This window comes from Trichomycterus rosablanca, chromosome 6, assembly GCF_030014385.1.
Source record: "Trichomycterus rosablanca isolate fTriRos1 chromosome 6, fTriRos1.hap1, whole genome shotgun sequence".
Lineage (NCBI taxonomy): Eukaryota > Metazoa > Chordata > Actinopteri > Siluriformes > Trichomycteridae > Trichomycterus > Trichomycterus rosablanca.
In genome coordinates, this window is record NC_085993.1 from 19913258 (window position 1) to 19925383 (window position 12126).

At 37.7% G+C, this 12126-nt stretch overlaps 1 protein-coding gene across 1 annotated transcript; it reads right to left on the minus strand.

The window, feature by feature from the left end:
- Positions 1–679: 679 nt before the first annotated feature.
- mdfic2 (MyoD family inhibitor domain containing 2) lies at positions 680–11179 on the minus strand. Its single transcript, XM_062997171.1, has 4 exons — positions 11083–11179; positions 10894–10902; positions 7274–7462; positions 680–989 (listed from the first exon to the last, which is right to left on the minus strand). Exons 1-4 carry the CDS (start codon positions 11177–11179, stop codon positions 733–735), a joined length of 552 nt encoding a protein of 183 aa, XP_062853241.1. The 3' UTR covers positions 680–732.
- Between the last annotated feature and the right edge of the window lie 947 nt (positions 11180–12126).

Below are 12126 nucleotides of genomic sequence, written 5' to 3' on the forward strand. Positions count from 1 at the left end.
TGAATGTTGGACAGTTCATAAAGATCATTTCCAGTTTACGTTTCAGGCACAAAGGAGCATGATTTAAGCAAAGCAATGAAAGTGGTTCAAAATGAAGTATCCTAGTCTGTTCTTAATTAAAATAAACATCGGTGCTGCTCCACATATTTTTGTAAAGAGAAACTTTTACTTAAAGTTACTTGAGGCTAATTCATAAGGTATTAGGACTGCATCAGCTGCCAGAGGTGGCTTAAACAAGTACAAAAAAATTACAGCCTCATCTTTATATTTACATCCGTAAATACTGCATGCTCAGTGTACAGGCTAGTATTTAAATGTTAATGCAAAAGTTCACGCTTTCTGACTGACAGGCAACGATTGGCAGGCAAGTAGAGACACCTTTGTGTCTGGCTGGATCTGGATGTTGGTGGTTCTAATATATTTTTTATGTTTTAAATGTCATTACAGAGTCTATAAAGACAGACAGTTACAATGTTAGCTCTGAACATCTGCTTTGTTAAAAGATGCTGACCTGTAGAGAGAAAATGTAGAAAAAGTCTCCAAATATAAAAAATGCTGACCCCAGCTTTAAATAAGTTAAACAAGCAGTAATATTGATTACTGTAATATCACTAAGTGTTCTTTAGTGGTTAGTACAGAGAGAACCATGCTGCATGACTCAGATTTCAAAGTGGTCCTAAACCAGTCCTGTGGTCTTTAGTTCTACTGCACGATTTTGGCTTTGCTAGCACATTAACGATAACAAATCTCTGATATCTCCATGGCCAGCTCCAGACACTCACCAGTTTCTTGGCAGGCATCAAAACAGCCACAGTCAAAGTCACACTGACAGTTCCAGTCACCGTTGCTGCCTGGTTCTAACGGGCCGAACAAATATTTATAGGAAGGGCAGATGCGACTGATGGCAAGCTCGCATGTGTCTGGCAGTGTGAGGCACAGATCATAGAACTGGCAGAAGAGGCAGTTGAGAATGATTCCCGCACAGGCATCTGAGCAACAGAGAACAAGTAATTAAGGAAGCACAGGCAATAAGTAAGGAGGCAATTCTTTATTCATGGCTATCACTAAGTGGAAAACACAAGCTGTTTCAATGCATCTTAATGGAGAGTACTAAAAGTTGATGTGCAGTTTATGAATTGAGTCAGCAAAAATATTCCATGGCTAGCTCAGATATGCTAACAGTACTTTGTACTAATTTTAACAGGTGGTTTGAATATTGGAAAAAAAAAAAAAAAAAGTGAAATGCCTTAAGTATTTGGAGGAAAATAAAAGACCTATAAGAAAACTTAAGCAACCTTTATGGCCATGTACTGTTAGCTTGACTGTGGACAATGTCACTTAATGTCAGCTTCTTATGTGCACAAGTAAACTAGCCCTACTGATATGAGCACAGCTAAGTCACTATCTTAATTTTGTTTATTTATTAAGATTTTGATGTCATGTTTTACACGCATTGGTTACGTTCATGACAGGACAGGTAGTTACTGGTTACACAAGATTTATCAGTTTACAAGTTTAATGTCAAACACAGTCATGGACAATTTTGTATTTCCAATTCACCTCACTTGCAGGAAACTGGAGCACCTTGCAGGAAACCCACACAGAGACATGGAGAACATGCAAACTCCATACATAAAGGACCCGGACCGTAAAGGAACCCAGGACCTTCTTGGTGTCAGGTGACAATGCTACCCACTGAGCCACCTTGCCGCCAAGCTTAATTTTATTAATCGTCATAAAATCATTGAGCTATGAAACTAGGAAAATAAAAGACAGATATTTAAAGTCCACCAAATTAGTTGCTTTTATTTATATTTTTGGTTCAACAAAAAAGGAAAAACTTGTATCAATTTACGTTAAATAGATCAACAGTTACCTCTGTTTGTTCATAAACTATTATTCCAAGCAATGAAAAACATGATGTACCATGAAGCTAACAAACATGAGTGTCATTAGGAAAGTCTTTAATGATTTTGAATGATGACAAGAACTGCAAGTACATCGCATAATAAAATGTAAAAGCTTTCCAAAAGAAAAAAACGGCTTTCTGAAAGATACTTTTCTAAAGTCTCCTAATGGTGTGTGTCTGCACCTCTTGATAATAACATTTTAAAAGCCTCCGGTCTCTCCCATGGCATTTCTTTATACATGCATAATTTAGAGAATCACCTTCCTCTCCCTAAAAAGAGGGAACTTAGGGAGTTGTTTGAAGATGCAATCAATTGCCATCCATCTTTATCGGTCATCCCTTTTTAAACCAAAAGGTCATTTTTACAAGCTTTTTCACACTAGAAGGTCAAATGAAAAGAAATTTAAGTTTAGAAATAAAATAATTTATTTGCATTATTAATTATATGAAGGTTGTAATACTGGCTTGAATTATTAGTTATAACTGAGGTTAGGGTAATAAATGTGGGAAACACTTTCAGTATTTTTTTTGCCAAAGTGCTGCATCACATTTACATATGTTTATTAAGTTCTTGTTAATGTTAAAATTGCGACTAAAAGAGCTTGACCCAAAAAGGGTGCATTATAATAGCAATGCAGCGTAAAGTTGCTTTTTGTTTAATGAGGGCTGCACAGACGAAAGCAACCTATGAATTAAAAAAAATTATATGTATAAATTAGACATGGATTGGCGTCCTGTCCGGGGTGACTAACTGCATTGCGCTTAGTAATTGCTGAAAAGATAGACCAACCACGACCCAGACCAGGATAAAGCTGTGATAAAATATGAAAATGAAATTAATAGCCGCTCAGGTGGCGCAGCGGTAAAAGTACGCTAGCACACCAGAGTTAGGGTTTCGAATACATCGTATCGAATCTCAGCTCTGCCTTCTGACGGGGCTGGACGGCTGCATGAACAACGATTGGCTGTTGTTCAGTGTTAGGGGTAAAAAAAAAATCAGATCATAGGTCCTCATAACTGGTGCAACTGCGGCCCCTGCTGGCTGACTGATGGCGCCTGCACAGGGCTGAGGAATAATGCTGATGGGGGTGTGGCCCGCCGTACACAGTGCCCGTCAGTGAATGAACTCGACTCGTGCAGGTGAAAAATGCAGTCTGTACTGACTGTACGTGCCGGAGGGGGCATATGTCAGTGAAGAGGCGTCCTCAGTCAGCGGTGAAGGGTCGAATCAGTATAGAGGATGCAATCAGGGTAATTGGACACGACTAGATTAGGGGAGAAAATTGGGGGGAAAAGTGGGAAAAATAGAAAAAAAAAAAAAAAAAAATTAAATTAATTGCTATTTACATTATTATAAACAAATTGCAGTTTTAATTATTACTTTTATTATTAAAAAATTTAACATTTAAATAATTTATTGTGGGTTTTCTTATTATCCTAATTCTTAGTGAACACAACTGACTACAAACCCCGGAAAAGTTGGGACATTTTGTAAAATGCCGTAAGAAAAAGAATGTGATTTGTTAATTCTTGATTGATGATTTTCCAATGTTTTCCCTGATCACATTACAATTTGATGCCTGCAACACACTCCAAAAACATTGGAAAAGAGAATTAAAAGTTCTTAAAATATTTAGGTTTAGTGTTCCACAATGAGCAGGTGAATTGGTAATAGGTGAGAAAATCATGATTAAAAAAAAGGTCCCACCAAAGGTTTAGTCAAGCAATGATGGGTCGTAGCTCAACACACTTCAGGAGAGAAATGCAAAAAACACAGCATTAAGAAGAAATTAGACGACAGCAACCATAGACTGTTGAGCAGCTGAAGTCTCATATCAAGACTAAGATTACACTTGCAAAACAGCAACAACTAATGTCCTCAGTTCCCAAACCATTAAAATGTCTCCTTTACAGTGGGGCCAAAAAGTTTTTAGTCAGCCACTGATTGTGCAAGTTCTCCTACTTAGAAAGATGAGAGAGGTCTGTAATTTTCATCATAGGTACACTTCAACTATGAGAGACAAAATGAGAAAAAAAAATCCAGGAAATCACATTGTAGGATTTTTAAAGAATTTATTTGCAAATTATGGTGGAAAATAAGTATTTGGTCAACCACAAACAAGCAAGATTTCTGGCTCTCACAGACCTGTAACTTCTTCTTTAAGAAGCTCTTCTGTCCTCCACTCGTTACCTGTATTAATGGCACCTGTTTGACCTTGTTATCTGTATAAAAGACACCTGTCCACAGCCTCAAACAGTCAGACTCCAAACTCAACCATGGCCAAGACCAAGAAGCTGTCGAAGGACACCAGGAAGAAAATTGTAGACCTGCACCAGGCTGGGAAGAGTGAATCTACAATAGGCAAGCAGGTTGGTGTGAATAAATCAACTGTGGGAGCAATTGTAAGAAAATGGAAGACATACAAGACCATTGATAATCTCCCTCGATCTGGGGCCCCACGCAAGATCTCATCCCGTGGGGTCAAAATGATCATGAGAACGGTGAGCAAAAATCACAGAACTACACGGAGGGACCTGATGAATGACCTGCAGAGAGCTGGGACCAAAGTAACAAGGCTACCATCAGTAACACACTACGCCGAGAGGGACTCAAATCCTGCAGTGCCAGGCATGTCCCCCTGCTTAAGCCAGTACATGTCCAGGCCCGTCTGAAGTTTGCCAGAGAGCATATGGATGATCCAGAAGAGGATTGGGAGAATATCATGTGGTCAGATGAAACCAAAATGGAACTTTTTGGTAAAAACTCAACTCGTCGTGTTTGGAGGAAGAAGAATGCTGAGTTGCATCCCAAGAACACCATACCTACTGTGAAGCATGGGGGTGGAAACATCATGCTTTGGGGCTGTTTTTCTGCAAAGGGGACAGGACGACTGATCCGTGTTAAGGGAAGAATGAACGGGGCCATGTATCGTGAGATTTTAAGCCCAAACCTCCTTCCATCAGTGAGAGCATTGAAGATGGAACATGGCTGGGTCTTCCAGCATGACAATGATCCCAAACACACCGCTCGGGCAACGAAGGAGTGGCTCCGTAAAAAGCATTTCAAGGTCCTGGAGTGGCCTAGCCAGTCTCCAGACCTCAACCCAATAGAAAATTTGTGGAGTCCGTGTTGCCCAGCGACAGCCCCAAAACATCACTGCTCTAGAGGAGATCTGCATGGAGGAATGGGCCAAAATACCAGCTACAGTGTGTGCAAACCTGGTGAAGACTTACAGGAAACATTTCACCTCTGTCATTGCCAACAAAGGTCATGTTACAAAGTATTGAGTTGAACTTTTGTTATTGACCAAATACTTATTTTCCACCATAATTTACAAATAAATTCTTTAAAAATCCTACAATGTGATTTCCTGGATTTTTTTTCTCTCATTTTGTCTCTTATAGTTGAAGTGTACCTATGATGAAAATTACAGACCTCTCTCATCTTTCTAAGTAGGAGAACCTGCACAATCAGTGGCTGACTAAATACTTTTTGGCCCCACTGTATATGAATGATGGTGATGAAACACAAAGATTAACATGCCTTTGTTGCATACATAAAATTGTTGCATACATAAATGTGTTTATATGTTATTTGTGTTTATATAAGAAAAGCAAAAACCTGAATTTCTGAGTCGTACTGGAGGTTTAATCCTGCAGCAAAACTGGCACTGTCCCAAAAGCTTTTATACCCTTGCACCCTCAGACACTTGCACAAAATAGATCCACACATCAATTACGTCATTAAGTGCTTACTTACAAGAAAAAGTGCAAGATAATATGCAGCTTTTTGGGACAGAGTAGCTCTAGAGTTGATTGCTTTGGCAGATGACAAAACAGCAGTGCAGTAAATTTTTGCTTAACACTTAAGCTAATAAACACTGTATGCTGTCACATTACACATAGATCTGTGATAAGTCTGCCTACTCTCTACATTTCAAGCCAAAACACTGGGAAAGTAAAGTCATAGCACATCGATTAAAATAACCACTTTGCATAACATTTTTTTACCACAGGTGCTACTGCAAATGAGATTTATGATCTCTATTCTATATTAACATTTATTGTAAGCGTATTTATAGAACTTTTAAAAATTGTATTGTGCTTTTCACTGCTGGACAAGTACATTTCATGATGTTGTGAGAGCTACGTTTTTTTTTGTTAGCTGACCAATGTGACTACTAATACAATAATAGAATTCTCTATAAATGACCTATAAATGGCTTTTAAAACACTGTCACAGTCTTGGAAGCTTAGTGGTTAAGGTATCAGACTAGTAATGAAAAGGTGGCCGGTTCAAGTCCCATCACTGCCAAGTTGCTGTTGGGCCCCTGAGCAAGACCCTTAACCAGAGGTGGGCAATAAAATTTTCTAAGGGGCCACATAAGAAACTGGGACTGTTGTGGATGGCCGGACCAATATGGTGAACTTGACTGTGTTCAATATTAATTGTATCTTTTTATAAAAAGCAGTAAATTGTACAGTTCTGATACTCTGTTACTGTTGAGTAGATGTTACAATCAGGCAGTGAAAAAAAGAGGCAGGCAGAGTAAAAACATCAATATTATCTCACTATTTAATTAGCTTTCTCGAAAACTAAATGTGCAGGTTTTTAAATTAACTTTACGCAAAGTGCTATTGCTATTTTGTTTGGAGTCTAATTACCTCATTTGCTTCTGTTGAGTCCTTTGTTATTGTTGGATTTTTTTTTTTTGATATCACAAAGCGGCTATTGACCGCTCCAGTCCTGGATGTGTAAAACTTAATATAAAGTCCTTGTTGCTTTTGCAGTTTAGCTACCAAAGCTTCAGATGTGAGCGCTCCGAATCGTTCAAGTTCATGTCTTGTTAAAACTCTACCGTTTCCATCAATCAAACTCAGTTCTGTTCGCCAACACATTACGGTGAAGCTGGATACACTTGCACACACATAAACTGAAACTTACGTAAATGTAAAGAAATAGGGGTCCCATCAAAATAAAAACAATCCTGTTGTATTACATTTATTTACTTCTATTTTTTAATTGCCACTGACCTCATGCAGGCCGGTTGGGGGCAGCCAAAGGGCCAGATGTGGCCCGTGGGCCGTACAATTCCCAGGCGTGCCCTTAACCGTCAAAAGCACCTGCTAAATGCCATAAATGTAAAATTTATAATACAGTAGTTTATAGCCCATGTTAGCATAGTCTATTTATTAATAAGAAAAGATGAGGATATTTTAATACAACTTTTACTCTTATTTTATCATCTACTACACGCATTTTAAATGAACACACTCTGCCTACATAAAGGAAAAACGGAGAGTTTAATTAGAAATGTGGTCCATCATAGAAAATTGACATTTTTTCTATTAAACACCACTGACCTTCAAAATCGTGTGATTCATGCGGGGAGTCTGTGGATGAGGAGTCAGAACCGTACCCATCAACAGAGCATAAGGAGTAAGATGATCCAGTAGAACCTACATCAGCTTTGCTTTCCCCAGGATCATGCTCAGGTATGGGACTGAGTCTCTGCGGAGTCCTCGCTGGAGCCGTCTTAGCCACTTTTGTACCTGGTAAAAGTAAGCATCAAATCATGTTTGTTTGTTTATTAGAATTTTAACGTCATGTTTTACACTATTTGGTTACATTCATGACAGGACAGGTAGTTACTCATTGCACAAGGTTCATCACTTTTCAAGGTTATATCGAACAGTCATGGACAATGTAGTGTCTCCAATTCACCTCACTTGCATGTCTTTGGACTGTGGGAGGAACAGAGTCAACAAAATAATCTATCAAAATGGGAGATAAGCATTTAACAAGAGATTCAAAAGTAATATGACAAGTTCATGTGAAATGTAAATAACTGCTTGGAAAACTGCACAGAATAATTTGTGCTTAAGATAAACAATTCCCTAAAGCATTTGTCCCCCAAACATAGTGTTTGTATTCCCACAAGCACAGCTAAATCCTTGACTAAAATATGCTCCTGATTAGCTCTTGGCCTCAGAGCCAGAAATGCTTCAATAATGAGTTTGCCTTCCATGGACAGATCGGAATGCAAACTATTAATGAAATATGGCCTTGGCTGAGCACACCTGTTTATTTTCTTTTCACCTATTCCAAATAAATAATTCAGTCATCTTCTTCTCTCATTCATTAATCATTTAATGTCCTGTGATTAATAAACATGCGGAGCATATTCTCTCATACAAAATCTGCATTGTTAGTGTAGAAGAAAAAACAGTAAGGACAAAAGATATACAAGTAAATATGTCTTTAATACTACATTGCCTGATTTTTTTTTCCTGAATAAACTAAATGTGCTATGGGGTGGGCGATATGGCCTTTAAATAACATCACAATATTTTGGGATATTTTTGCGATAACGATATTCACTAGCGATATATAAGAACACTTTTTCTTAAAAACACAAAACATTGTAGTTCTGATAAATTCTGACTGATTTACAGTGTTTATATTTTGTATTATTACAGGCTGTATTTGTATTCGTATTGACAACATTTACATTAAACAAACCAGCAGAATCTCACGATCACATTTATGTCGTCCGTTTTACTTCAAATAAATGAGCATCGAAAAAATCCCAAAAAAGTTTAATATTTGATAATGCTTTGCTATCACTGCAAAATGAAAGCGCACGGTAAACAGCAGCACCGCGACCACACAGCAATATAAAATCATGACGGCAGGTTACCTTGGAGGTCATCTTGTATATTTCCAGAATATAAAAATCCATATTTAACTGTGTTTATCCACCCAACTAATGAAAACCGTCTTAGATCATTTAACTTCATTTATTCTCTCAGCTGTCGCGGTTGAAAGCTGAAACTGGTCATTCGTTCACTTATCTGTCAATTATACAACAACCAATGACGAGAGAGATTCCACCCAAAATTTTAATTCGGAAGCTCAGATTTTTTTTTATACATCTGAATCTCTTGAACCGGAGTTGTTTTTTCCCCACAGAGTGAGCAAAACTAATGAATCTTTACCACAGATAAGAGCAAATTTTTCTGATTTGATTCCAATAAATAATTCGTCTGAAAAGAGTCGTTTCTGATTCATTGACTCAGTGATTCAGTTTCCATGCTCATACACGAGGGAAAGCGTTCCGCTTAAAGCTTTTGTGTTTTAAACGTTCGCAAATGGTAACCTGTGTATATATGTTCATTCACGGACAGTTTTTGGCCTCACATCATTCTCGGACTCACGCAGTGACTGACACTACTCGTACTCCTCGCGGGTGCTTTTGCAAATTACAGTCGTTTGTTTGGAGTCTGACCTTCTGTATCCAAAAAACTTTCACACTAGTGATGTAGCTCCCCTTGTAGGGACTAGTTCATCCTCAGTGCTAACTCTGGTACTACTCTCTGCATTGGTCGCCGTTATTTCACTGTTACGCGCTTGAGAGCGAGTGACGCACGTTTGCTAACAATATCGCGATATGGCAAAAATCTAATTGAATTTACAACTATACTGGTATTATCGTGAACGATATTATATCACCCACCCTTTATTTGTCTGACGAACTTCAGTTCAATAAATTATTTGGGTTTTGTAAAAAGAAAACAAAAAAACAAAAAAACCTAAAATATACCAATGCATACAATTTTAATACAAAACACCTGGGGATCGAACCCATGACCTTCTTGCTGTGAGGTGACAGTGCCACCCACTTAGCCACCATGCCACCCCAAAGTGACATGTAGATAGCCTACTAACTGTGAGAACATACAGCTGATTACTGGGTATTAAGAATAAGTTAAGCCCTAAGTGGTAATTGTGCTAATTATTAAAATGCTCAGGCTCTGGGTTAAAATCTCAGTGGTGCTATCAGTTGACCAGGCATCTCCACAGACATGATTGACTTAAGCAATAGAACACGAGAGGGAGTGTGTTATCTATTGCTTTTATACAACAGTTTTTACAAAATAAAGAAAGAAAATAAATCAAAGAAGCCCTGAATTTCATATTAAATATGCTTTAATATTGACAATACCTTCTGCCAAAAAGTAGTTCCACAACGAATATACAGTTTAACACTACAAAGCAAACATCCCAAGTTGCAAAAACTCATTTTAGGGAAGTAAGAACAACAAGAAGAAGAAGGCAAGAACCTCCGAATGGAAAAAAGGAAATAAAAAACCTCTCGCACACACCAAAGGATTATGGATGATAACAGAACTTTTATGAGCTGCTAACTGGGCTGTTAAGCTAACTGTTCGCGTCACAAACACATTAATGTTCCCTACATAGTGCACTAGATTGTGTATCAGATCGCGGAATTATGTTCCCTACATAGTGCACTAGATTGTGTATCAGATCGCGGATTTATGTTCCCTACATAGTGCACTAGATTGTGTATCAGATCGCGGATTTATGTTCCCTACATAGTGCACTAGATTGTGTATCAGATCGCGGATTTATGTTCCCTACATAGTGCACTAGATTGTGTATCAGATCGCGGATTTATGTTCCCTACATAGTGCACTAGATTGTGTATCAGATCGCGGATTTATGTTCCCTACATAGTGCACTAGATTGTATATCAGATAACGGATTTAAAACGAGATCGGGAAAAAGTCTGTGTCGCCTGCGTGCGCGTTTGTGTGCATGAAGCCGTTATCACGAATATCAGCACGATTAGAACGCTTCTCAACCAATCAGATTGTAAGGTCGGAACTAACTGTTGTATAATATGTAAGAGGGGGTGAATGGCCAAAGCCCTGTGATGGATTGCCTCCCTGTTCATGGTATTAATGCCTTGCACCAAGAGTGTCCTGGTGTTTACAAAATAGTTGTGGGATTAACCATTTATGTCATTAAACATTTTTTTTTTTTTTTTTTTTTTTTTTTACATATTACACCCCTTCGAGTCTATTGCACGGCTTTGATCCTGCTTGATACGGACACAGCAACTTACACATTACATTTTATTTCTTAACATTTCATTATTTGTAAGAATTTTAACTAAGACTTGGAAAGGCTTTTCTTACAATTTCACTACCTTTGAGACATACGACAAGAAGAAATTTGCTATCAACTGCACTTACAACTTAGAGCATATTTAGGGAATGCTTGGTACTAAAAATAATATTTGAAGAAATCTAGTAAAGAAACAATTACACAGCTTAACAAAAACCTTACAAATGCCTTTACGGCTTACCATCTCGATCCAAAGTGCTTTTCTCCTCAGTCTCATCCAAGCCTTGCTCTTCCACCTCATCACTTTTGGCATTTTTTCCAGCCATCTGCCCACCCATGACCACAATAAAACAATAAAAGACAGAAATACAAATGAATATAAATGATGGTAATATGTGGCACAAGTTCAGCTAAACTGGACAATTATTTGACAAACCCTGTACACATATACTACATAACCTTAAATTGTATCGTCTTTTATTGTCAGTTCTAGTGTAGCTCTCAAATAAACTAAAAAATAAGTTAAATATATAATATATTTATAAAAATATAAAAATCATGTACTCTGGACAATACAGCTGTGTTCAGCTAGGCAATCCTTAACATAAAGTACACTGAAAATTCAACCTTTTCAACAAAGTAAAAAGTATTTTCTTAATTTTGCTTTATTACAAACAATGTAAAGAATGTCCAGCATGTGAATTTGTTCAATTAACATAGTTTTCTGTAATTACTAGGTACTAATATTAAATCAATAGGACAATAAACAGACAATAAAATGCAAACTTTTGTGTTTTCAATATTAAAAACTTTCAAATTCAAATAAATTAGATCAATAACAGGATGGTGGTTGTATAAAGCTAGTAGTTTTTGAAGTGGGTGCCAAACAGCACCAGGGTCCTGGGCACCTGGGCCCAAGCCTTGTGTATTCCCCGTTTCTGGGTGGTGTCCACAATGCTGGTCAAGATAAAGCTAGTACTAAAAATAATAATTAGATACCCTACATTTATTTGCAATGACTTTAAATTTGACATGTAATTCTCAATTGGCAATTGAACACCAATTAATCTGTAGTCATATACACTGATCAGCCATAACATTAAAACCCTCTCCTTGTTTCTACATTCACTGTCCATTTTTATCAGCTCCACTTACCATATAGAAGCACTTTGTAGTTCTACAGTTACTGACTGTAGTCCATCCGTTTCTCTGCATGCTTTTTTAGCCTGCTTTCACCCTGTTCTTCAATGGTCAGGACCCCCACAGGACCACTACAGAGCAGGTA